This window comes from Coregonus clupeaformis, chromosome 28 (genome assembly GCF_020615455.1).
Source record: "Coregonus clupeaformis isolate EN_2021a chromosome 28, ASM2061545v1, whole genome shotgun sequence".
Lineage (NCBI taxonomy): Eukaryota > Metazoa > Chordata > Actinopteri > Salmoniformes > Salmonidae > Coregonus > Coregonus clupeaformis.
Window position 1 is genome coordinate 9,184,934 of NC_059219.1, and position 27,448 is coordinate 9,212,381.

General features: G+C 48.2%; 1 protein-coding gene across 1 annotated transcript in view; it reads right to left on the minus strand.

Annotated features, from left to right (window-relative positions):
* Positions 1-2,098: 2,098 nt before the first annotated feature.
* Positions 2,099-27,448, minus strand: part of LOC121560364 (threonylcarbamoyladenosine tRNA methylthiotransferase-like) — a 266,806-nt gene continuing 241,456 nt past the window's right edge. The window contains exons 6-7 of the mRNA XM_045208311.1: positions 2,279-2,445; positions 2,099-2,110 (exon numbers count right to left, since the gene is read on the minus strand). Coding sequence (XP_045064246.1) covers positions 2,099-2,110; positions 2,279-2,445 — 179 coding nt within the window. The remainder of the gene's footprint in view (positions 2,111-2,278; positions 2,446-27,448) is intronic.

Consider the following 27,448-nt stretch of genomic DNA (forward strand, 5'->3'; position numbering starts at 1 on the left):
CCTTCAGGCTCTGATCAGTCCCTACACCCAAACGAGGGCATTGCGTTCATCCACATCTGGTCTGCTGGCCCCCCTACCTCTGCGGAAGCACAGTTCCCGCTCAGCCCAGTCAAAACTGTTCGCTGCTCTGGCACCCCAATGGTGGAACAAGCTCCCTCACGACGCCAGGACAGCGGAGTCACTCACCACCTTCCGGAGACACTTGAAATCCCACCTCTTTAAGGAATACCTGGGATAGGTTAAAGTAATCCTTTTAACCCCCATTCCCACACCCAAAAAATAAAAAATAAAAAATAACATTGTAAAGTGGTTATCCCACTGGCTATAAGGTGAATGCACCAATTTGTAAGTCGCTCTGGATAAGAGCGTCTGCTAAATGACGAAAATGTAAAAAATAATTGTGAAATATGTCTGAATAGGGGGAGAGACATTATATATCCAGCTACAGTATATTCAGATGAGAAGCGCTCTCTCTCTGGAACTTATCAAATGGTCATCCATTATTTAATTGATTTGATCCTGATGGTTTTAATGAGGCAAACAGTTTCTTTCCACTCCATTTAGTTTGATGTCTGCTTTTCCAGTCAGTCAGGTATCACCTTCTCCCCTCACCCCTGCTTTCCTGCAGCTTTCAACCCATATCCATATTTCCCCCCTCCTCGACACCTCTCCTGTCCCCTCCTCGACACCTCTCCTGTCCCCTCCTCGACACCTCTCCTGTCCCCTCCTCTCCCCCTCCCTCCCCTCCTCTCACCTCTCCTGTGTCTGTCAGCTGCTTTGCCATTACCAAGGCAGAAAGTGACAGTGAGAGAGCGAGAGAGAGAGAGAGAAAGAAAGAAAGATAGTGAGAGAGCTTTGTAATCCCTCTCTGGTTCCCTGACTGTCTCCAGGCTAATGCTGTGCTAAATACCTTCCTTACTAAAGGTCTTACTACGCCACAGAATCACACAGCCCTTCACGGCTCAAATCACCCTGCAATTTACTAGCTACATACCTTTGTCATTTCCCACTGTCCCTCCATCTCCGCAGTAGTGAGACCGACCGTTCACAACGACAAGGTAAAGGAAACATCAAACAGGAAGCACTAGGCTTTGTTAAGATATCTTTTCATGTCTTGGAGAGAGAGAGAGAGAGTAGACCCATTAAAGGTGCAACGTAATCAAAAAAAAAAATGTCAAAATGAAATGCCCATGAGACCAATCTGGATCTAACAGCACCCAATCACCAAACGGAGACACGCCATCGGTGTAGTTATTTTCTGGATGTGTGTCAGAAGTAACCGACGTGAGTGGCTTAGAGGAGTGCACTTGGCATTTTCCTCAACAATCAAAACCATTTCCTTTGATTTAGTCCAATAACAGGGTGACGTAATATCTGAAGTATCTAAAAGAACAAGACAGCTCTGCCCTTTAGCTGGTTCTAAGAATACAACAGATGTACCTTTAGAAAAGATTACCCTGCTGGAGTACAGCTATTGACTCAAGGCACTCTAGTTCAATCATTCCTAGACATATAGAACCGTTTAAAGACAGAGAACGAAAAAAAAAAAAAAACGAGTTAATCTGCTGAACGTATGGAGCTGAGACAATGAACCCATCACTAGGCAGATGAACACACACACAGAGACACACATGAAACAAAAAAAAACACCTTCCCACTGTCCTCCACATTCATCCAACCAGCCTTACACAATGAATTAGCATTTAATTGTTATTTCCTTCATCAGAAGAAAGCTTCATCAGGTTTTAATTTGAATGTATCGGAGCATAAACGTAGCCTTTACATACGGGGACAAACATTACAACCTCAATGAACCCCCCAGCCAATTAAAACAGCTTCCCCCAGTACATCTCCTCTGTTACTAGTGTGTGTCACATCACACACACACACACACACACACACACACACCCCCACCCACACACACACACACACACACCCCCACCCACACACACACACACACACACACACACACACACACACACACACACACACACACACACACACACACACCCACACACACACACACACACACACACCCTCACTATAATCCTCACTCCACCTGAGGCGACAGTCTCTGTCCGTTGTTCAACAACTGATGTTACTGCTGGGGCTGAGAACAATTACCCAGTAAAGGAACTCAATTAGAAATGTAGCATCAGGCCTGCATGTCAAATAATGAACATTTTGTGAATTCCTAAATATGTATACCGTCACAGTCAACACACACACACACACACACACACACACACACACACACACACACACACGGTGGCAGTACCTCCAGGTGCTCCAGGATGTATGGAGGGTTGGTCATGCCCAGTCTCAACATGGCTCCTTCAGGAATCTCTTCCACTAGTCTCCATAGCAGAGTGGGCAGGTCCGTCCCGATGTCCTTGCCGTATGCCCCGGTGTCCTCACTGGTCAGCCAGATCTCACACACACCCTCTGGGGAGACAGAGAAGACCACTGTAAATACCATGACACACTGCAAGAACCAGAAGCCACATAGAAAATACCATGACACACTGCAAGAACCAGAAGCCACATAGAAAATCACAAACCAACAAGTAAATATTTGTTATTATTGTCTCTGAGGAAGAGAAGAGATATACACGAATAAAATATACGGAATATCATAAAATACAATGAATAGCATCTCAACATATATAGAAGATGATTCCTGGTTAAAAAAAACATGTTTTTATTAAATATCTTAGTAAAGTCTTAGTAAATAGGCTACCTTGGTAAATATCTTAGTAAAGTCTTAGTAAATAGGCTTCCTTGGTAAATATCTTAGTAAAGTCTTAGTAAATAGGCTACCTTGGTAAATATCTTAGTAAAGTCTTAGTAAATAGGCTACCTTGGTAAATATCTTAGTAAAGTCTTAGTAAATAGGCTACCTTGGTAAATATCTTAGTAAAGTCTTAGTAAATAGGCTACCTTGGTAAATATCTTAGTAAAGTAAATAGGCTACCTTGGTAAATACCTTAGTAAAGTCTTAGTAAATAGGCTAACTTGGTAAATATCTTAGTAAAGTCTTAGTAAATAGGCTACCTTGGTAAATATCTTAGTAAAGTCTTAGTAAATAGGCTACCTTGGTAAATATCTTAGTAAAGTCTTAGTAAATAGGCTAACTTGGTCAATCAATTGCTATTAACATCTATTTCTTGACCAGTCTTGCAGATCAAATGGAAGTATCTTAACAATCAGGCCTCTATCTATCTCCTACCTAGAGGTCAAACACTAATGCATCTCATGGCAGTTAACTTTCCATTTAGGATTCAGAGGAGACGGTTGGCTGATTCTAGTTAATGCTGATTGCAAGGGATCATTCCAATAACTGAGTAAGATATGTAGCTGGGAGAGAGCCAGACATGCGCGCGACCAAGCGCACGCCGACGCCGCACGCCGCACGCGCGCTACGCGCGCGCGCACGCCGCGCACGCACGCGCGCGACGCACGCAGACGCCGCGCGCACGCACGGCGCGCGCACGCCGCGCTACGCCGCGCACGCCGCGCACGCACGCACGCGCGGCGCACGCCACGCATGCGCGCCGACGCCACGCACGCACGCACGCACGCACGCCCGCACGCACGCACGCACGCTACGCACGCCTACGCACGCACGCACGCACCACGCACACACACACACACACACACACACACACACACACACACACACACACACACACACACACACACACACACACACACACACACACACACACACACACACACACACACACACACACACACACTAAGCCATACTTAACAATGATACACAGATAATTGGAGAGACTAAAACATTAACATTGATATGTTACTTCCCTGGGACCCAAATGGGAAGCCATATTTTATGGACCCGTATGGGCAGCCATATTTTATGGACCCGTATGGGCAGCCATATTTTATGGACCCGTATGGGCAGCCATATTTTATGGACCTGTAGGAGACATTTAGATAGTTGTATGGTTGTGGTTTGAGTGATGTGCAAGACATAGAGTAGTACCACCATCAGATCGTTATAAACACACCGTCTGCATTGTTTTTCCTGTGATGATCAGGATGAAAATCATCAACCAGGAAAGTGGGATAAAACATTGTTTTTTTGCAATGGTTGATTCATGAGACAGCTATTTATAATTTGCATGCTGAATAAAACATTTGAGTAATTGCATTGTTGCAGGATTAAAACGTTTGAGTAATTGCATTGTTGCAGGGTTAAAACGTTTTGAGTAATTGCATTGTTGCAGGGTTTGGGCTCTGGCTGACACGAGGATGACAGAGTGTCGAGGAGCAGAACAGGAGCTTCGTCTTGTGTATCAGATTCTGGGACAGTACGCTTCAGAAGTCTCCATGACTACTGACAAAACGCAGACGCAGCAGTCATGCAATGTAAGCCTCCAGTGACTCCAGAAAGGCAGACCTGGGTTCAACTAGTATTTGTTTTCTCTTAAACACTTTAAATAGCTAATTGAGCTGGCCTGGAGTGAAAGATGGGCGGGGTTTGGACTTTTGGGGACTTATTCCATTGGTTGTAACGTGCCAGGCAAGCTCAATCATATGTGCAACTAAAGACTTCAAATACTACTTGAACCCAAGGCCTGCAATGCGCAAAACAACTACAACGATTGGCAGATCTGACCAGTCTGATAATGAATATTTACTGGAAAACAAAGACGTTTTGGGGGCAAGTAGAAAAAGGAGACAGATGCTCGGCTTGTTGTTGGCTTGGTTTCAAACTGTCAACTGATGTTTATGTTTGTGAACCGCATTCGGCAGCTATTTGAGGAATAAGCCCACCACGGTCAAAAGCTTAGATGACATTGTTTTGCTATTGTTGCCTTTGTAATAAATAATAGAAAATAATAGGTATTTTTTGGAGTGTGTGACCCTCTTCAGTGAATCTAATGTTTTAATTCTGGTCAACGCACCAGTTCTGAGAGCAGTGGTTCCAAGAAACGTTCAATCAAATAGAGTAGACAGTCCAGCGCTAACGGTCAGACGTTAGCCTCCTCCAAACTTTACAGTGTGTACCTGGGGCTGAGAAGTATGCATAACGGACTGATGGAGGACTATGGGATATATCACGGTGGAGTACAGCTGAATACTAAAGAACATGACAGTAAGGTTGTATTCAGGTGAGTAGCTAGCTAATGACGTCTCCCCTTTTCTCCCTATTGCACTTTCAGAGGACCTCAGACTGCATCAAACATTCCTCTCTCTCTCGCTCTCCCTGCCTCCATTGTCCCATGCAGCCAGCTTCTGTTCAACTCAGCCACAATTTTTTATTATCAATGGAATCCTTCACCGTCAATAATGTCCCTCAGGCTGAACACTGAACCTGAGACGGAGGGGCTAAAACCCAAACATCAACAATCATAAGAGAAGTAGCAGCATATGAAATAGTCAACCCAAACCCAACACAGGACACATAAAAGGACTGGATATTTTTTAAATAATAATGACTTTCAACAAGGACCTTCGGTCTACAATACCGATGTTCTTTCTCAGGATTTGATGTAAATAACACTGTAGAGCCTGAGTAGAGACTTGCTGACCTAGACGTTGAATTCCACACCGGCATTGAGGCCAGGTCTAGGACTGTGAATCTGCCACTTTGACATTGTTATTACTTAAAAGTTATTTTATAACATTACATTCAGTAATGTTACTTTTGGCAGACAGCGGCAGCAAGCGGTTTTGAATACGGCGAACAATGAGGGAGAGAGGGATCCTCCATGTCCTTTTCCAATGAGGGAGAGAGGGATCCTCCTTGTCCTTTTCCCCACAATGAGGGAGAGAGGGATCCTCCTTGTCATTTTCCCCACAATGAGGGAGAGAGGGATCCTCCTTGTCCTTTTACAATGAGGGAGAGAGGGATCCTCCTTGTCCTTTTACAATGAGGGAGAGGGATCCTCCATGTCCTTTTCCCCACAATGAGGGAGAGAGGGATCCTCCATGTCCTTTTCTCCACAGAGCAGGACAGCAAGCCAAAAAATGTGACTTTGAAAAGAGTTTCAGCAGGGGGCATGTCAGAACCTTGCCTATAGTGGAGGTTAACTTGTAGAAAACACAGCCAAACAACCTGAATATCATAACAGCTTCATCGGGGGGGCGGGGCCTAAGGACCCTGCCTCCTAATGGGAGTGCATCAGGCCTTGCTCATAGCAAGGTGATAGGGGGTAAACTAGTCAAAAAACACAGCCAATTAACCTGTATGAACTGAAGGGACGACTCAGTCGTTAACCACGGCAGGAAAACAGGATGCCAGTGTCAGGCTGACATTTCCATCACCTACGTGTGGTTAAATGAGATCAATGCTGTGTTACCGTGACCTGCTTTTTGGTGTTCTTTCCACATCAGCCCCAATCTACAGGAAGGTTTGATGGCATACATTCACGAGTGGATGGGGAGGCTGCTTTTCATAAATACATTCCTAAAAAACCTGTAACGCACACAAGCACTCACAAGGGAGGGAAACGGAGAGAGAGAGAGAGAGAGAGAGAGAGAGAGAGAGAGAGAGAGAGAGAGAGAGAGAGAGAGAGAGAGAGAGAGAGAGAGAGACAGAGAGAGAGAGAGAGAGAGCAGAGAGAGAGAGAGAGAGAGAGAGAGAGAGAGAGAGAGAGAGAGAGAGAGAGGGAGAAAGAGAGAGAGAGAGAGAGAGGAGAGAGAGAGAGAGAGAGAGAGAGAGAGAGAGAGAGAGAGGGGGAGAGAGAGAGAGAGAGAGAGAGAGAGAGAGAGAGAGAGAGAGAGACAGAGACAGAGACAGAGACAGAGACAGAGACAGAGACAGAGACAGAGACAGAGACAGAGACAGAGACAGAGACAGAGACAGAGACAGAGAGAGAGAGAGAGAGAGAGAGAGAGAGAGAGAGAGAGAGAGGGAGAGGGAGAGGGAGAGGGAGAGGGAGAGGGAGAGGGGGAGAGGGAGAGGGAGAGGGAGAGGGAGAGGGAGAGGGAGAGGGAGAGAGAGAGAGGGAGAGAGAGAGAGAGAGAGAGGGATGGAAACGGGGCCGGTGTGGAAAGAGAAAGGGAAAGAGTGTGATCTCTGGGTTTGGAGCAACAGGGTGGAGAGTGCTGGACCAATGTAGGGTGTGTGTCCCTGAACAAGCAGGGGGGAGAGGTGGAAAGGGGAGGTGGAAAGGGGGAGAGATAAAGGGAGAGTCCTAAACATACAGAGCGGGGATGAGGAAACAGCTGCAGAGGGTGCAGGCAGCCAGGGCCAGGCTGGGCCAGGAGGACAGCGGAGTGCTTCGCCCCCTCTCCAAAGAAAACAGCAGGCAGGGGCTTTAACGCAGGCTGCTGGCCCAGGGACAGAGGGCCGAGGGCAGGGGAGGTCGCAGGGTTTGTCTGGGGCCGTCTGTCTGTATGTCAATAACACCAATAGGTCAACCCTCCCCGAACCGAAGTGGCCGTCTGTCTGTCTGTCGTCTGTATGTCTGTCTGTAACTCTACTAACCCCAATCCAACAGTGTGGCAGGACTCTGACGTCAGGTGGATGTTTGGGCTTTTGGAACAGCTCGGCTGGCGAACGTTCGTCTGGCTTGGACAGAGAGCATGTTATCCTTGCTGTTTGTCAACTGTAACAATGACATTATATCTGCAGCATACACTATATCACGTCCCAGGACTGAATAAGATAGAAACCTCTTGAAGATGGCCTGTGCTCCAGGAGAAGTACAAACACCTAGTAAGTAGCCAAGTATGTATCCTGTAATATTGTGGAGCTGAGTACTGTTGTGTAAGAACATCCAAGCCATGCTTCTCTCGCTCTCTGCATTCGTGTAGAGGAGAGGAGAAAGATTTGACTGCAGCTTTGAGGTACATGCTATGAAGAACCTGTCAGCTCCGATCCACTCAACTCATTTGGAGGTTTATTAACCCCGCATTGTGGGGGAAAAAAAAAAAAAGTGAAATCACATTAAAACGATACACGGCGTAGCTACACTCAACAAAATGAATATTTCAAGAGCTTAGCGAAAATAAAGCTAAATTTTTAATTGCCGTTTGAAAGCCTCACCAAAAGCTAACAGCTAACATACCAGTTGGCCTTTCAAGCCTGAGTGTAAATCATTCATTATGTTTTATCTATTTTAAAGCACTGATTACCCTACCTTAACACAGAGAACTAGGCTCCCTTCTTTACTCTAAGGAGTCAACAGCTGTAGAGAGTGTAGCAGCAGGTAAACCCAGGGTGAGGGTGTTCATTAGGTGCCAGGGTAAACCCAGGGTGAGGGTGTTCATTAGGTGCCAGGGTAAACCCAGGGTGAGGGTGTTCATTAGGTGCCAGGGTAAACCCAGGGTGAGGGTGTTCATTAGGTGCCAGGGTAAACCCAGGGTGAGGGTGTTCATTAGGTGCCAGGGTGAAACCCAGGGTGAGGGTGTTCATTAGGTGCCAGGGTAAACCCAGGGTGAGGGTGTTCATTAGGTGCCAGGGTAAACCCAGGGTGAGGGTGTTCATTAGGTGCCAGGGTAAACCCAGGGTGAGGGTGTTCATTAGGTGCCAGGGCAGGCTCCATCATCTCACAGCCCTAGAACACCAGGTGTCTCTGTCTATTATAAACTCTGTTAAATCTGAGACGGCTCACACAGCCCAGCCTAGCCCAGCCTGTCCAGAGGTACTCTCTCTCTCTCTCTCTCTCTCTCTCTCTCTCTCTCTCTCTCAGGAAAAGCTGCATCCGGCTGACCCCTCTCTCTCTCCCTTTACATCAGGGGAAGCCTAGCGAGCGTCTCGGGTGTGTGTATGTGTGTGTGAGTCTCGGGAGAGAGGGAGCCACATGCTAAAGACGTTAAGCTCCATTACTGCTGGATGGAGTAATTACAGATGACCCTCTTCGGAAGGTACACACACACACTCTCTCTCTCAAGGTTCATAACCCCGGCTAGCTGGAGCCCGGGCCAGAGCTCAGCGGCGGCTAATGGCTGGCCTCTTTATTTAACATTAGGGATTAGCATGCTAAAAAAAAAAACAGGCAGAGAGACAGCGGGGACGCGAATAGGGGATAGGAACTGATAGCATGTTTAGCGCTCATATTTATGCCCCATATCTTTGTTCTCCATTTCGCTCCACAAACCCCCCTCTTTTTACATAATATTCCCCTGTTACTTCCCACCAATCTGCATGATAAACACTGTGTTACCGCAGGCAATCGTCCCGCTGCTATAGATATTAACACATGCTCAGATTACAGCACCGACGTCTCCAGGCTCTTCCCTTCTCTCACCGTTTCGTTTCTCCGTATACAACTGTGGCTCAGTGGTCTAATCCTTTATTGCTCCTGGAGAACACTGATACACCACAAAAATGATCCCATTTTACAATCTAAACATGACCTCTACCATGATCCAATCAACATGCAGGAGCATAGTGACATACATTCAATATGCTGTACATTGATATTCTAGACTGTCACCAGCTACACTGACCAGTATTAACCTGGAAGGACAGGCAGGGCCAGACTGTAAGCTCTCTGACTAGACATCCTGAGGGGTTTGGTTAAGGACAGGCAGGGCCAGACTGTAAGCTCTCTGACTAGACATCCTGAGGGGTCTGGTTAAGGACAGGCAGGGCCAGACTGTAAGCTCTCTGTTAGACATCCTGAGGGGTCTGGTTAAGGGCAGGCAGGGCCAGACTGTAAGCTCTCTGACTAGACATCCTGAGGGGTTTGGTTAAGGGCAGGCAGGGCCAGACTGTAAGCTCTCTGACTAGACATCCTGAGGGGTTTGGTTAAGGGCAGGCAGGGCCAGACTGTAAGCTCTCTGTTAGACATCCTGAGGGGTTTGGTTAAGGGCAGGCAGGGCCAGACTGTAAGCTCTCTGACTAGACATCCTGAGGGGTTTGGTTAAGGGCAGGCAGGGCCAGACTGTAAGCTCTCTGTTAGACATCCTGAGGGGTTTGGTTAAGGGCAGGCAGGGCCAGACTGTAAGCTCTCTGACTAGACATCCTGAGGGGTTTGGTTAAGGACAGGCAGGGCCAGACTGTAAGCTCTCTGTTAGACATCCTGAGGGGGTTTGGTTAAGGGCAGGCAGGGCCAGACTGTAAGCTCTCTGACTAGACATCCTGAGGGGTTTGGTTAAGGGCAGGCAGGGCCAGACTTTAAGCTCTCTGACTAGACATCCTGAGGGGTTTGGTTAAGGGCAGGCAGGGCCAGACTTTAAGCTCTCTGACTAGACATCCTGAGGGGTTTGGTTAAGGGCAGGAAGGGCCAGACTGTAAGCTCTCTGACTAGACATCCTGAGGGGTTTGGTTAAGGGCAGGCAGGGCCAGACTGTAAGCTCTCTGACTAGACATCCTGAGGGGTTTGGTTAAGGGCAGGCAGGGCCAGACTGTAAGCTCTCTGACTAGACATCCTGAGGGGGTTTGGTTAAGGGCAGGCAGGGCCAGACTGTAAGCTCTCTGACTAGACATCCTGAGGGGTTTGGTTAAGGGCAGGCAGGGCCAGACTGTAAGCTCTCTGACTAGACATCCTGAGGGGTTTGGTTAAGGGCAGGCAGGGCCAGACTTTAAGCTCTCTGACTAGACATCCTGAGGGGTTTGGTTAAGGGCAGGCAGGGCCAGACTTTAAGCTCTCTGACTAGACATCCTGAGGGGTTTGGTTAAGGGCAGGAAGGGCCAGACTGTAAGCTCTCTGACTAGACATCCTGAGGGGTTTGGTTAAGGGCAGGCAGGGCCAGACTGTAAGCTCTCTGACTAGACATCCTGAGGGGTTTGGTTAAGGGCAGGCAGGGCCAGACTGTAAGCTCTCTGACTAGACATCCTGAGGGGGTTTGGTTAAGGGCAGGCAGGGCCAGACTGTAAGCTCTCTGTTAGACATCCTGAGGGGTTTGGTTAAGGGCAGGCAGGGCCAGACTGTAAGCTCTCTGACTAGACATCCTGAGGGGTCTGGTTAAGGGCAGGCAGGGCCAGACTGTAAGCTCTCTGTTAGACATCCTGAGGGGTTTGGTTAAGGGCAGGCAGGGCCAGTCTGTAAGCTCTATGTTAGACATCCTGAGGGGTTTGGTTAAGGGCAGGCAGGGCCAGTCTGTAAGCTCTCTGACTAGACATCCTGAGGGGTCTGGTTAAGGGCAGGCAGGGCCAGACTGTAAGCTCTCTGTTAGACATCCTGAGGGGTTTGGTTAAGGGCAGGCAGGGCCAGTCTGTAAGCTCTATGTTAGACATCCTGAGGGGTTTGGTTAAGGGCAGGCAGGGCCAGTCTGTAAGCTCTCTGTTAGACATCCTGAGGGGTTTGGTTAAGGGCAGGCAGGGCCAGTCTGTAAGCTCTCTGACTAGACATCCTGAGGGGTTTGGTTAAGGGCAGGCAGGGCCAGACTGTAAGCTCTCTGTTAGACATCCTGAGGGGTTTGGTTAAGGGCAGGCAGGGCCAGTCTGTAAGCTCTCTGACTAGACATCCTGAGGGGTTTGGTTAAGGGCAGGCAGGGCCAGTCTGTAAGCTCTCTGACTAGACATCCTGAGGGGTTTGGTTAAGGACAGGCAGGGCCAGACTGTAAGCTCTCTGACTAGACATCCTGAGGGGTTTGGTTAAGGGCAGGCAGGGCCAGACTGTAAGCTCTCTGACTAGACATCCTGAGGGGTTTGGTTAAGGGCAGGCAGGGCCAGACTGTAAGCTCTCTGACTAGACATCCTGAGGGGTTTGGTTAAGGGCAGGCAGGGCCAGACTGTAAGCTCTCTGACTAGACATCCTGAGGGGTTTGGTTAAGGGCAGGCAGGGCCAGACTGTAAGCTCTCTGACTAGACATTCTGAGGGGTTTGGTTAAGTCAACCAACCCAACCATCTTCCATCTATTTCCACCTCCTGAAACACACTGGACAGTAAATGTATTGGAAACCTATTAGCTCACTGAATCCCTATAGCGTTGACTGTTGTTAGGTTTGCATTCACACACACACACGGGCACACACGCAGAAACACATTACATTTTACATTTTCGTCATTTAGCAGACGCTCTTATCCAGAGTGACTTACAAATTGGTGCATTCACCTTATCGCCAGTGGGATAACCACTTTACAATATGTGTTTTTTTTATTTTTTATTTGGGGTGGGGTAAGGGGGGGTAGAAGGATTACTTTATCCTATCCCAGGTATTCCTTAAAGAGGTGGGGTTTCAAGTGTCTCCGGAAGGTGGTGAGTGACTCCGCTGTCCTGGCGTCGTGAGGGAGCTTGTTCCACCATTGGGGTGCCAGAGCAGCGAACAGTTTTGACTGGGCTGAGTGGGAACTGTGCTTCCGCAGAGGTAGGGGGGGCAGCAGGCCAGAGGTGGATGAACGCAATGCCCTCGTTTGGGTGTAGGGACTGATCAGAGCCTGAAGGTACGGAGGTGCCGTTCCCCTCACAGCTCCGTAGGCAAGCACCATGGTCTTGTAGCAGATGCGAGCTTCAACTGGAAGCCAGTGGAGTGTGCGGAGGAGCGGGGTGACGTGAGAGAACTTGGGAAGGTTGAACACCAGACGGGCTGTGGCATTCTGGATGAGTTGTAGGGGTTTAATGGCACAGGCAGGGAGCCCAGCCAACAGCGAGTTGCAGTAATCCAGACGGGAGATGACAAGTGCCTGGATTAGGACCTGTGCCGCTTCCTGTGTAAGGCAGGGTCGTACTCTCCGAATGTTGTAGAGCATGAACCTACAGGATCGGGTCACCACCTTGATGTTAGCGGAGAACGACAGGGTGTTTGTCCAGGGTCACGACAAGGCTCTTCGCACTCTGGGAGGAGGACACAACAGAGTTGTCAACCGTGATGGTGAGATCATGGAACGGACAGTCCTTCCCCCGAGAGGAAGAGCAGCTCCGTCTTGCCGAGGTTCAGCTTGACACACACACACACACCAAAAGTTTCCCTGTGTAAATACTTGACACAGTGTAACACAAATGTAACCTATGCATATGAAGAGGTTGCTCCATATATGCGTCGCCGTGCTGTTTCAATCTTAATGAAGCTAAAGCCTCTCTCATATTATAAACAGCCGTGGAGAGGTTCAATATGATTTACAACATGAAATACACGGCAGGGAGATGAACGCATAGATGTATAATTAATTGGGGTCTGGTGAGTTGGCAATGACAGTTCCCCTTTGAGGTGGTATATAAGCTACGGATGAGTCCCAAATGGCACCATGTTCCCTTTATAGTGCACTACTTTTGACCAGTGTTACTTTACCAAGTAGTGCACTACATAGGGAATATGGTGCCTTATGGGATACGGAATGCATGTCTCACTATGGAGTTATTTCAGGGCTGGAGCCACACTGACTGAAATAAGAACCAAACACAGTCTGAATGTCACGGTCGTCTATGTCGTCCAAGTATGACCAAGGCGCAACGTGTCCAAGAAACATGACTTTATTTAGCAAAGTAACCAAAATCCAAAACAAAAGACGACTCAATGAAGTCCACGGTACACAGACCGAAAAAGGAACAAAAACCCACAAACACACAGTGAAACCACAACAGTTTAAATATGGCTCCCAATCAGAGATAACGAGCCGACAGCTGTCACTCGTTACCTCCGATTGGGAGTCACATGAATAATCAAGAACCACCACAACATAGAAATGCACAACTAGAAATCCCAACATAGAAATACACCCAAATGAAAATGAACAACCCTGGCTCCATAAATCAGAGTCCCTGGAGCCAGAGTGTCACAGTACCCCCCTAAAGGTGCGAACTCCGGGGCGCACCAGCATACAGTCTAGGGGAGGGTCTGGGTGGGCGTCTGTCCATGGTGGCGGCTCTGGCACTGGTCGTGGTCCCCACCCCACCATAGTCACTACCCGCTTACGTAGCCTCCTCCAAATGACCACCCTCCAATATAACCCCACTGGATTAAGGGGCAGCACCGGACTAAGAGGCAGCACCGGACTAAGGGGCAACACCGGACTAAGGGACAGCACCAGGAGAAGGGGCAGCACCAGGATAAGGGGCAGCACCAGACTAAGGGGCAGCACCGGACTAAGGGGCAGCACCGGACTAAGGGGCAGCACCGGACTAAGGGGCAGCACCAGGATAAGGGGCAGCACCAGGATAAGGGGCAGCACCAGACTAAGGGGCAGCACCGGACTAAGGGGCAGCACCGGACTAAGGGGCAGCACCAGGATAAGGGGCAGCACCAGGATAAGGGGCAGCACCAGGATAAGGGGCAGCACCAGGATAAGGGGCAGCACCAGGATAAGGGGCAGTACCAGGATAAGGGGCAGCACCGGACTAAGGGGCAGCACCAGGATAAGGGGGCAGCACCAGGATAAGGGGCAGCACCAGGATAAGGGGCAGCACCAGGATAAGGGCAGCACCAGGATAAGGGGCAGCACCAGGATAAGGGGCAGCACCAGGATAAGGGGCAGCACCAGGATAAGGGGCAGCACCAGGATAAGGGGCAGCACCAGGATAAGGGGCAGCACCAGGATAAGGGGCAGCACCAGGATAAGGGGCAGCACCAGGATAAGGGGCAGCACCAGGATAAGGGGCAGCACCAGGATAAGGGGCAGCACCAGGATAAGGGGCAGCACCAGGATAAGGGGCAGCACCAGGATAAGGGACAGCACAGGGCTAAGGGGCAGTACCGGACTAAATGGCGGATCCTGGCTGGCTGGCTCTGGCAGATCCTGGCTGGCTGGCTCTGGCAGATCCTGGCTGGGACGGCTCTGGCGGATCCTGGCTGGACGGCTCTGGCGGATCCTGGCTGGACGGCTCTGGCGGATCCTGGCTGGACGGCTCTGGCGGATCCTGGCTGGACGGCTCTGGCGGATCCTGGCTGGACGGCTCTGGCGGATCCTGGCTGGACAGCTCTGGCGGATCCTGGCTGGGACGGCTCATGGCTGGCTGACGGATCTGGCTGCTCATGGCTGGCTGACGGATCTGGCTGCTCGCGGCTGGCTGACGGATCTGGCTGCTCATGGCTGGCGGAAGGCTCTGGCTGCTCATGGCTGGCTGACGGATCTGGCTGCTCATAGCTGGCGGAAGGCTCTGGCTGATCCTGTCTGGCGGAAGGCTCTGGCTGATCCTGTCTGGCGGAAGGCTCTGGCTGATCCTGTCTGGCGGAAGGCTCTGGCTGATCCTGTCTGGCAGACGGCTCTGGCTGATCCTGTCTGGCGGAAGGCTCTAGCGGCTCCTGTCTGGCGGAAGGCTCTAGCGGCTCCGATCTGGCGGACGGCTCTGAAGGCTCATGGCAGACGGGCGGCTTTGCAGGCTCAGTACAGACGGGGCGGCTTTAGCGCCCGTAGGGCAGACGGGTAGTTCAAGCGCCGTTGGGCAGACGGGCAGTTCAGGCACCGTTGGGCAGGCGGGCAGTTCAGGCGCCGTTGGGCAGACGGGCAGTTCAGGCCCCGTTGGGCAGACGGCAGATTCTGGCCGTCTGAGGCGCACCGTAGGCCTGGTGCGTGGTGCCGGAACTGGAGGTACCGGGCTGAGGACACGCATCTCAGGGCTAGTGCGGGGAGAAGGAACAGGGCATGCTGGGCCCTGGGGACGCACCGTAGGCCTGATGCGTGGTGCCGGAACTGGTGGTCCCAGGCTGAGGACACGCATCTCAGGGCTTTTTTATGGTGCGTGGAGCAGGAACAGGCCGGGCTGGGCTGGCGACGCGCACCGTATCCCTGGTGCGAGTGGCCGGAACAGGCCGGGCCGGGCTGGCGAAGCGCACCATATCCCTGGTGCGTGGAGCAGGAACCGGCCGGGCTGGGCTGGCGACGCACACCGTAGGTTCTGTGCGTGGAGCAGGAACAGGCCGGGCTGGGCTGGCGACGCACACCGTAGGTTCTGTGCGTGGAGCAGGAACAGGCCGGGCTGGGCTGGCGACGCACACCTTAGGTTCTGTGCGTGGAGCAGGAACAGGCCGGGCTGGGCTGGCGACGCACACCGTAGGTTCTGTGCGTGGAGCAGGAACAGGCCGGGCTGGGCTGGCGACGCACACCGTAGGTTCTGTGCGTGGAGCAGGAACAGGCCGGGCTGGGCTGGCGACGCACACCGTAGGTTCTGTGCGTGGAGCAGGAACAGGCCGGGCTGGGCTGGCGACGCACACCGTAGGTTCTGTGCGTGGAGCAGGAACAGGCCGGGCTGGACTGGCGACGCACACCGTGGGCTTGATGCGTGGAGTAGGAACAGGCCGGTCCGTACTGGGAACACACACCACTGGCTTTAACTGGGGATCAGGAACGGGCCGGACCGGACTGGTAACACACATCAGTCTCTCACGCCGTGCCGCAACAACTTCCCTTCCTCTACTCGCCAATGGCTCCCGTAATCCGATAGCCTTCTCTCCACGTCTCCCTGTGGCAGCCTCCTGCTGCCCAGCCGCCAAGCCATGTGCCCCCCAAAAAACTTTTTGGGGTTGCCTCTCGTCCTTCCAACGATGACCCTGCTGACGCCGTTGCTCCTCTCTCGCCAGGGCCTTGATCTTCCCCCAAGGTCCCTTGCCCCCGAGCATGTCCTCCCAGGACCACGATTTGCCCACCTGGGCCATCGCCAGCCTCTCGATCTCCTTACCCGGCGCCTCCACCCATGTCCAGTCTCTTTGCTCCTGGACACGCTGCTTGGTCCTTTTATGGTGGGTTTTTCTGTCACGGTCGTCTATGTCGTCCAAGTATGACCAAGGCGCAACGTGTCCAAGAAACATGACTTTATTTAGCAAAGTAACCAAAATCCAAAACAAAAGACGACTCAATGAAGTCCACGGTACACAGACCGAAAAAGGAACAAAAACCCACAAACACACAGTGAAACCACAACAGTTTAAATATGGCTCCCAATCAGAGATAACGAGCCGACAGCTGTCACTCGTTACCTCCGATTGGGAGTCACATGAATAATCAAGAACCACCACAACATAGAAATGCACAACTAGAAATCCCAACATAGAAATACACCCAAATGAAAATGAACAACCCTGGCTCCATAAATCAGAGTCCCTGGAGCCAGAGTGTCACACTGAAACTGAGAACTGACACTGAGAACGTTGGTGGTTAACCCATTACCACTCATAGAAGTTGGGCCAAATATATATATATTTTTTTAAGTAAGTAGTATAAAAAGCATATGCATGGCCATGGTAGCAATGGAAAGAGAACACTTTGGACGTTATGGGGAAATTATCAGATCAAAGCTGAGGACACAACAGTTCACCTGACAAGACTGAATCCAAACATTACACTGTTGATTTTATGTGCATTTTACCTTTTCTGTACTTTTCGCATGCATTTGTCAATAACAAAATCTGAAAATACTCTGGATACATTCAGTAACATAATAAGAATATTCATGAACATGTTAAAGTTGGTGCATGATAAGACAAAACAATGACAAGGGTTTGAGTGAGAGGTCAAACTGGCCACACCCCTCTCCAGACTGTGGGTTTGAGTGAGAGGTCAAACTGGCCACACCCCTCTCCAGACTGTGGGTTTGAGTGAGAGGTCTAACTGGTGTCTTCAAGTGGCCACACCCCTCTCCAGACTGTGCACCGTTCCTTAGTAATTTCAATGCACTTTTATGACTCAAAGAAATAGCCTTCTACTATAATTTTTAGCTCTCCTACCTTTGCCATTGACGAACAGAGACAAGCACAATTGTAGTTTTCTATTTGGAACTCAGGCCTGCGCCCCCACCATCACACAATCACTGTTGTTGTTTACGCAATCCAAAAACATTCCGTTATACACAGCTGGATCTGCTTTTGTAGTCCAGGGTACCCAGGGTATAACGCATGTCATGATTAAGACCCACTGGTTGATGCTTATTTACATAACCCTCTTAGGCCTCACTCCCCCCTATCGGAGATACCTACTGCAGCCCTCATCCTCCACATACAACACCCGTTCTGCCAGTCACATTCTGTTAAAGGTCCCCAAAGCACACACATCCCTGGGTTACGCCTCTTTTCAGTTCGCTGCAGCTAGCAACCGGAGCGAGCTGCAAAAACCCCTTAAACTGGACAGTTTTATCTCCATCTCTTCATTCAAAGACTCAATCATGGACACTCTTACTGCCAGTTGTGGCTGCTTTGCATGATGTATCGTTGTCTCTACCTTCTTGCCCTTTGTGCTGTTGTCTGTGCCCAATAATGTTTGTACCATGTTTTGTGCTGCTACCATGTTGTGCTGCTACCATGTTGTTGTCATGTTGTGTTGCTACCATGTTGTTGTCATGTTGTGTTGCTACCGTGTTATTGTCATGTTGTGTTGCTACCATGTTGTTGTCATGTTGTGTTGCTACCGTGTTATTGTCATGTTGTGTTGCTACCATGTTGTTGTCATGTTGTGTTGCTACCATGTTGTTGTCATGTTGTGTTGCTACCGTGTTGTTGTCATGTTGTGTTGCTACCATGTTGTTGTCATGTTGTGTTGCTACCGTGTTATTGTCATGTTGTGTTGCTACCATGTTGTTGTCATGTGGTGTTGCTACCATGTTGTTGTCATGTTGGGTTGCTACCATGTTGTTGTCATGTTGTGTTGCTACCATGTTGTTGTCATGTTGTGTTGCTACCGTGTTGTTGTCATGTTGGGTTGCTACCATGTTGTTGTCATGTTGTGTTGCTACCATGTTGTTGTCATGTTGTGTTGCTACCATGTTGTTGTCATGTTGTGTTGCTACCGTGTTGTTGTCATGTTGGGTTGCTACCGTGTTGTTGTCATGTTGTGTTGCTACCATGTTGTTGTCATGTTGTGTTGCTACCGTGTTATTGTCATGTTGTGTTGCTACCATGTTGTTGTCATGTTGTGTTGCTACAGTGTTATTGTCATGTTGTGTTGCTACCATGTTGTTGTCATGTTGTGTTGCTACCATGTTGTTGTCATGTTGTGTTGCTACCATGTTGTTGTCATGTTGTGTTGCTACCATGTTGTTGTCATGTTGTGTTGCTACCATGTTATTGTCATGTTGTGTTGCTACCATGTTGTTGTCATGTGGTGTTGCTACCATGTTGTTGTCATGTTGTGTTGCTACCATGTTGTTGTCATGTTGGGTTGCTACCATGTTGTTGTCATGTTGTGTTGCTACCGTGTTGTTGTCATGTTGGGTTGCTACCATGTTGTTGTCATGTTGTGTTGCTACCATGTTGTTGTCATGTTGTGTTGCTACCGTGTTATTGTCATGTTGTGTTGCTACCATGTTGTTGTCATGTTGTGTTGCTACCATGTTGTTGTCATGTTGTGTTGCTACCGTGTTATTGTCATGTTGTGTTGCTACCATGTTGTTGTCATGTTGTGTTGCTACCATGTTGTTGTCATGTTGTGTTGCTACCATGTTGTTGTCATGTTGTGTTGCTACCGTGTTATTGTCATGTTGTGTTGCTACCATGTTGTTGTCATGTTGTGTTGCTACCGTGTTATTGTCATGTTGTGTTGCTACCATGTTGTTGTCATGTTGTGTTGCTACCATGTTGTTGTCATGTTGTGTTGCTACCATGTTGTTGTCATGTTGTGTTGCTACCGTGTTATTGTCATGTTGTGTTGCTACCATGTTGTTGTCATGTTGTGTTGCTACCATGTTGTTGTCATGTTGTGTTGCTACCATGTTGTTGTCATGTTGTGTTGCTACCGTGTTATTGTCATGTTGTGTTGCTACTATGTTGTTGTCATGTTGTGTTGCTACCGTGTTGTTGTCATGTTGTGTTGCTACCGTGTTATTGTCATGTTGTGTTGCTACCGTGTTATTGTCATGTTGTGTTGCTACCATGTTGTTGTCATGTTGTGTTGCTACCATGTTGTTGTCATGTTGTGTTGCTACCATGTTGTTGTCATGTTGTGTTGCTACCATGTTGTTGTCATGTTGTGTTGCTACCGTGTTATTGTCATGTTGTGTTGCTACCATGTTGTTGTCATGTTGTGTTGCTACCATGTTGTTGTCATGTTGTGTTGCTACCATGTTGTTGTCATGTTGTGTTGCTACCGTGTTATTGTCATGTTGTGTTGCTACCATGTTGTTGTCATGTTGTGTTGCTACCATGTTGTTGTCATGTTGTGTTGCTACCATGTTGTTGTCATGTTGTGTTGCTGCCATGTTGTTGTCATGTTGTGTTGCTACCGTGTTATTGTCATGTTGTGTTGCTACCATGTTGTTGTCATGTTGTGTTGCTACCTTGCTGTGTTGTCATGTTGTGTTGCTACCATGTTGTCATGTTGTGTTGCTACCATGTTGTTGTCATGTTGTGTTGCTACCATGTTGTTGTCATGTTGTGTTGCTACCATGTTGTTGTCATGTTGTGTTGCTACCTTGCTGTGTTGTCATGTTGTGTTGCTACCATGTTGTCATGTTGTGTTGCTACCATGTTGTTGTCATGTTGTGTTGCTACCATGTTGTTGTCATGTTGTGTTGCTACCATGTTGTCATGTTGTGTTGCTACCATGTTGTTGTCATGTTGTGTTGCTGCCATGTTGTTGTCATGTTGGGTTGCTACCTTGCTGTGTTGTCATGTTGTGTTGCTACCATGTTGTTGTCATGTGGTGTTGCTGCCATGTTGTTGTCATGTGGTGTTGCTGCCATGTTGTTGTCATGTTGGGTTGCTACCTTGCTGTGTTGTCATGTTGTGTTGCTACCATGTTGTTGTCATGTTGTGTTGCTACCATGTTGTTGTCATGTTGTGTTGCTGCCATGTTGTTGTCATGTTGTGTTGCTACCGTGTTGTTGTCATGTTGTGTTGCTACCGTGTTATTGTCATGTTGTGTTGCTACCATGTTGTCATGTTGTGTTGCTACCGTGTTGTTGTCATGTTGTGTTGCTACCGTGTTATTGTCATGTTGTGTTGCTACCATGTTGTTGTCATGTTGTGTTGCTGCCATGTTGTTGTCATGTTGTGTTGCTGCCATGCTATATTGTTGTCTTAAGTCTCTCTTTATGTAGTGTTGTGTTGTCTCGTTGTGATGTGTGTTTGGTCCTATATTTATATATATATAACTTTTTTTAATCCCAGCAGTCCCCTCAGGAGGCCTTTTGGTAGGCCGTCATTGTAAATAAGAATGTGTTAACTGACTTACCTAGTTAAATAAAAAATACATCAATAAATTAACCCTATCCATGACATGCGTTGGATTGTAATTTTGGAGCGCATAGAATGGAGTCACGAGTGCATTCAAGTGCATGTTCCTTGGCTAATTTTCTTCACAATAAAACAAACATTGACTCATTTTATTCAGGACAACCCAGGGTATAACGCATGTCATCCTTATAACTGTGGATCAAACGTTCATAAACGTTGATACTGTAAATGACATGAGTTTTATCATATGGAAATGTCAAGTTCACATTTGGACGGTTGTGTGGTTCGCTTGTACGACATCAAAGCAGTATTTATTATAATCCTCAACGTCTCATCTTTCAGAACACGTCGACTCCCTCACTCAGACAACAACAAATGTGCTTTAAGTTGTCCAATCAGCAGGAGGGATGGGGGGCAGCTTCTTGTCACGTGCGGTGCCCAAGTTCAGAACGGCTGTCAGTCAAAACCCACACAGAGCTGTGAAGAGCAGAGTCTGAGCTCTGATGTCATGTACAGCATGTTAGTCTACAGCCACTGGGTTCCAATTTAGGCCCTTATCATTGCCCTAATATGCCATTTTCAACCCGTATACGGGATGACAGGGATGTGTGAGTGGAAAGGTTAAATCATACGTTGTAAAAAGCTTGAGTATTTTATTGGAGGGGGATCCAGCTAATAATTTAATCTAGCTATTAAAAAGGCACAAAGGTCTAAGCTAAAGCAGAAGCCAACTGTCAACTGGCTTTGACGTGAAACCACTTCAAAGCATCTATCCCCTTCCTCCAACCCTTCTCCACTACCCAGCCTCCCCTTCCTCCAACCCTTCTCCACTACCCAGCCTCCCCTTCCTCCAACCCTTCTCCACTACCCAGCCTCCCCTTCCTCCAACCCTTCTCCACTACACAGCCTCCCCTTCCTCCAACCCTTCTCCACTACACAGCCTCCCCTTCCTCCAACCCTTCTCCACTACACAGCCTCCCCTTCCTCCAACCCTTCTCCACTACACAGCCTCCCCTTCCTCCAACCCTTCTCCACTACAGCCTCCCCTTCCTCCAACCCTTCTCCACTACACAGCCTCCCCTTCCTCCAACCCTTCTCCACTACACAGCCTCCCCTTCCTCCAACCCTTCTCCACTACACAGCCTCCCCTTCCTCCAACCCTTCTCCACTACACAGCCTCCCCTTCCTCCAACCCTTCTCCACTACACAGCCTCCCCCTTCCTCCAACCCTTCTCCACTACACAGCCTCCCCTTCCTCCAACCCTTCTCCACTACACAGCCTCCCCTTCCTCCAACCCTTCTCCACTACACAGCCTCCCCTTCCTCCAACCCTTCTCCACTACACAGCCTCCCCTTCCTCCAACCCTTCTCCACTACAGCCTCCCCTTCATCCAACCCTTCTCCACTACACAGCCTCCCCTTCCTCCAACCCTTCTCCACTACACAGCCTCCCCTTCCTCCAACCCTTCTCCACTACACATTCTCCCCTTCTCCCACATGTTCCTGATAGAGAGGTCAACATGTTCCTGATAGAGGTCAACATGTTCCTGATAGAGGTCAACATGTTCCTGATAGAGGTCAACATGTTCCTGATAGAGAGGTCAACATGTTCCTGATAGAGAGGTCAACATGTTCCTGATAGAGAGGTCAACATGTTCCTGATAGAAAGGTCAACATGTTCCTGATAGAGGTCAACATGTTCCTGATAGAGGTCAACATGTTCCTGATAGAGATGTCAACATGTTCCTGATAGAGAGGTCAACATGTTCCTGATAGAGAGGTCAACATGTTCCTGATAGAGGTCAACATGTTCCTGATAGAGGTCAACATGTTCCTGATAGAGGTCAACATGTTCCTGATAGAGAGGTCAACATGTTCCTGATAGAAAGGTCAACATGTTCCTGATAGAGGTCAACATGTTCCTGATAGAGAGGTCAACATGTTCCTGATAGAGAGGTCAACATGTTCCTGATAGAGAGGTCAACATGTTCCTGATAGAAAGGTCAACATGTTCCTGATAGAGAGGTCAACATGTTCCTGATAGAGAGATCAACATGTTCCTGATAGAGAGGTCAACATGTTCCTGATAGAGAGGTCAACATGTTCCTGATAGAGAGGTCAACATGTTCCTGATAGAGGTCAACATGTTCCTGATAGAGAGGTCAACATGTTCCTGATAGAGAGGTCAACATGTTCCTGATAGAGAGGTCAACATGTTCCTGATAGAAAGGTCAACATGTTCCTGATAGAGAGGTCAACATGTTCCTGATAGAGAGGTCAACATGTTCCTGATAGAGGTCAACATGTTCCTGATAGAGGTCAACATGTTCCTGATAGAGGTCAACATGTTCCTGATAGAGGTCAACATGTTCCTGATAGAGGTCAACATGTTCCTGATAGAGAGGTCAACATGTTCCTGATAGAGGTCAACATGTTCCTGATAGAGAGGTCAACATGTTCCTGATAGAGAGGTCAACATGTTCCTGATAGAGGTCAACATGTTCCTGATAGAGAGGTCAACATGTTCCTGATAGAGAGGTCAACATGTTCCTGATAGAGAGGTCAACATGTTCCTGATAGAAAGGTCAACATGTTCCTGATAGAGAGGTCAACATGTTCCTGATAGAGAGATCAACATGTTCCTGATAGAGAGGTCAACATGTTCCTGATAGAGAGGTCAACATGTTCCTGATAGAGAGGTCAACATGTTCCTGATAGAGAGGTCAACATGTTCCTGATAGAGAGGTCAACATGTTCCTGATAGAAAGGTCAACATGTTCCTGATAGAGAGGTCAACATGTTCCCGATAGAAAGGTCAACATGTTCCCGATAGAGAGGTCAACATGTTCCCGATAGAGAGGTCAACATGTTCCCGATAGAGAGGTCAACATGTTCCCGATAGAGAGGTCAACATGTTCCCGATAGAGAGGTCAACATGTTCCTGATAGAGAGGTCAACATGTTCCTGATAGAGGTCAACATGTTCCTGATAGAGGTCAACATGTTCCTGATAGAGGTCAACATGTTCCTGATAGAGAGGTCAACATGTTCCTGATAGAGAGGTCAACATGTTCCTGATAGAGAGGTCAACATGTTCCTGATAGAGGTCAACATGTTCCTGATAGAGGTCAACATGTTCCTGATAGAGAGGTCAACATGTTCCCGATAGAGAGGTCAACATGTTCCTGTTAGAGGTCAACATGTTCCTGATAGAGAGGTCAACATGTTCCTGATAGAGAGGTCAACATGTTCCTGATAGAGGAGTGAGTGAATGTGCTATGAGTGGAGCAGAGAGAAGGAGCCCAGCCACATTACATATGCAGATGACTGCTAACACATGTACAGCCCTAGTGTGATACATCCAGGCACTGTGTGTGTGTCACATCAAGCACAGCGGAAGAGTCTCTCCCTCAGACTCCAGGTCTGGTGCCGCACATTGTGCTTTTGGGGCTGATCTCAGGTCAGATAAGGAGAAGATGGTACAGTGTGTTCTGGGGCTGATCTCAGGTCAGATAAGGAGAAGATGGTACAGTGTGTTCTGGGGCTGATCTCAGGTCAGATAAGGAGAAGATGGTACAGTGTGTTCTGGGGCTGATCTCATGTCAGATAAGGAGAAGATGGTACAGTGTGTTCTGGGGCTGATCTCAGGTCAGATAAGGAGAAGATGGTACAGTGTGTTCTGGGGCTGATCTCATGTCAGATAAGGAGAAGATGGTACAGTGTGTTCTGGGGCTGATCTCAGGTCAGATAAGGAGAAGATGGTACAGTGTGTTCTGGGGCTGATCTCAGGTCAGATAAGGAGAAGATGGTACAGTGTGTTCTGGGGCTGATCTCAGGTCAGATAAGGAGAAGATGGTACATGTGTGTTCTGGGGCTGATCTCAGGTCAGATAAGGAGAAGATGGTACAGTGTGTTCTGGGGCTGATCTCAGGTCAGATAAGGAGAAGATGGTACAGTGTGTTCTGGGGCTGCTCTCAGGTCAGATAAGGAGAAGATGGTACAGTGTGTTCTGGGGCTGATCTCAGGTCAGATAAGGAGAAGATGGTACATGTGTGTTCTGGGGCTGATCTCAGGTCAGATAAGGAGAAGATGGTACAGTGTGTTCTGGGGCTGCTCTCAGGTCAGATAAGGAGAAGATGGTACAGTGTGTTCTGGGGCTGATCTCAGGTCAGATAAGGAGAAGATGGTACATGTGTGTTCTGGGGCTGATCTCAGGTCAGATAAGGAGAAGATGGTACAGTGTGTTCTGGGGCTGATCTCAGGTCAGGATAAGGAGAAGATGGTACAGTGTGTTCTGGGGCTGATCTCAGGTCAGATAAGGAGAAGATGGTACAGTGTGTTCTGGGGCTGCTCTCAGGTCAGATAAGGAGAAGATGGTACATGTGTGTTCTGGGGCTGATCTCAGGTCAGGATAAGGAGAAGATGGTACAGTGTGTTCTGGGGCTGATCTCAGGTCAGATAAGGAGAAGATGGTACAGTGTGTTCTGGGGCTGATCTCAGGTCAGATAAGGAGAAGATGGTACAGTGTGTTCTGGGGCTGATCTCAGGTCAGATAAGGAGAAGATGGTACAGTGTGTATGTAGCACTATCCTCTGGGAAGTGAAGAGTGTTTGTAGACAACACGTCTATCTCCATAAACACACCAGCCGTCATGTAAAGATCTGATGGCTGAGACATAAACAACAGGAGCAGCATGATTCACTAACACACACACACACACACACATACACACACACACACACACACAGGCATTATTTTCAACAGGATTCACACACACACACACACAGAGGTATTATATACAGTGGGGGAAAAAAGTATTTAGTCAGCCACCAATTGTGCAAGTTCTCCCACTTAAAAAGATGAGAGAGGCCTGTAATTTTCATCATAGGTACACGTCAACTATGACAGGCAAAATGAGGAAAAAAAATCCAGAAAATCACATTGTAGGATTTTTAATGAATTTATTTGCAAATTATGGTGGAAAATAAGTATTTGGTCAATAACAAAAGTTTCTCTATACTTTGTTATATACCCTTTGTTGGCAATGACAGAGGTCAAACGTTTTCTGTAAGTCTTCACAAGGTTTTCACACACTGTTGCTGGTATTTTGGCCCATTCCTCCATGCAGATCTCCTCTAGAGCAGTGATGTTTTGGGGCTGTCGCTGGGCAACACAGACTTTCAACTCCCTCCAAAGATTTTCTATGGGGTTAAAATCTGGAGACTGGCTAGGCCACTCCAGGACCTTGAAATGCTTCTTACGAAGCCACTCCTTCGTTGCCCGGGCGGTGTGTTTGGGATCATTGTCATGCTGAAAGACCCAGCCACGTTTCATCTTCAATGCCCTTGCTGATGGAAGGAGGTTTTCACTCAAAATCTCACGATACATGGCCCCATTCATTTTTTCCTTTACACGGATCAGCCGTCCTGGTCCCTTTGCAGAAAAACAGCCCCAAAGCATGATGTTTCCACCCCCATGCTTCACAGTAGGTATGGTGTTCTTTGGATGCAACTCGGCATTCTTTGTCCTCCAAACACGATGAGTTGAGTTTTTACCAAAAAGTTCTATTTTGGTTTCATCTGACCATATGACATTCTCCCAATCCTCTTCTGGATCATCCAAATGCACTCTAGCAAACTTCAGATGGGCCTGGACATGTACTGGCTTAAGCAGGGGGACACGTCTGGCACTGCAGGATTTGAGTCCCTGGCGGCGTAGTGTGTTACTGATGGTAGGCTTTGTTACTTTGGTCCCAGCTCTCTGCAGGTCATTCACTAGGTCCCCCGTGTGGTTCTGGGATTTTTGCTCACCGTTCTTGTGATCATTTTGTGATCGAGGGAGATTATCAGTGGTCTTGTATGTCTTCCATTTCCTAATAATTGCTCCCACAGTTGATTTCTTCAAACCAAGCTGCTTACCTATTTCAGATTCAGTCTTCCCAGCCTGGTGCAGGTCTACAATTTTGTTTCTGGTGTCCTTTGACAGCTCTTTGGTCTTGGCCATAGTGGAGTTTGGAGTGTGACTGTTTGAGGTTGTGGACAGGTGTCTTTTATACTGATAACAAGTTCAAACAGGTGCCATTAATACAGGTAACGAGTGGAGGACAGAGGAGCCTCTTAAAGAAGAAGTTACAGGTCTGTGAGAGCCAAAAATCTTGCTTGTTTGTAGGTGACCAAATACTTATTTTCCACCATAATTTGCAAATAAATTCATTAAAAATCCTACAATGTGATTTTCTGGATTTATTTTTCTCAATTTGTCTGTCATAGTTGACGTGTACCTATGATGAAAATTACAGGCCTCTCTCATCTTTTTAAGTGGGAGAACTTGCACAATTGGTGGCTGACTAAATACTTTTTTCCCCACTATACACTTCAACTGTGAGAGACGGAATCTAAAACAAAAATCCAGAAAATCACATTGTATGATTTTTAAGTAATTCATTTGCATTTTATTGCATGACATAAGTATTTGATACATCAGAAAA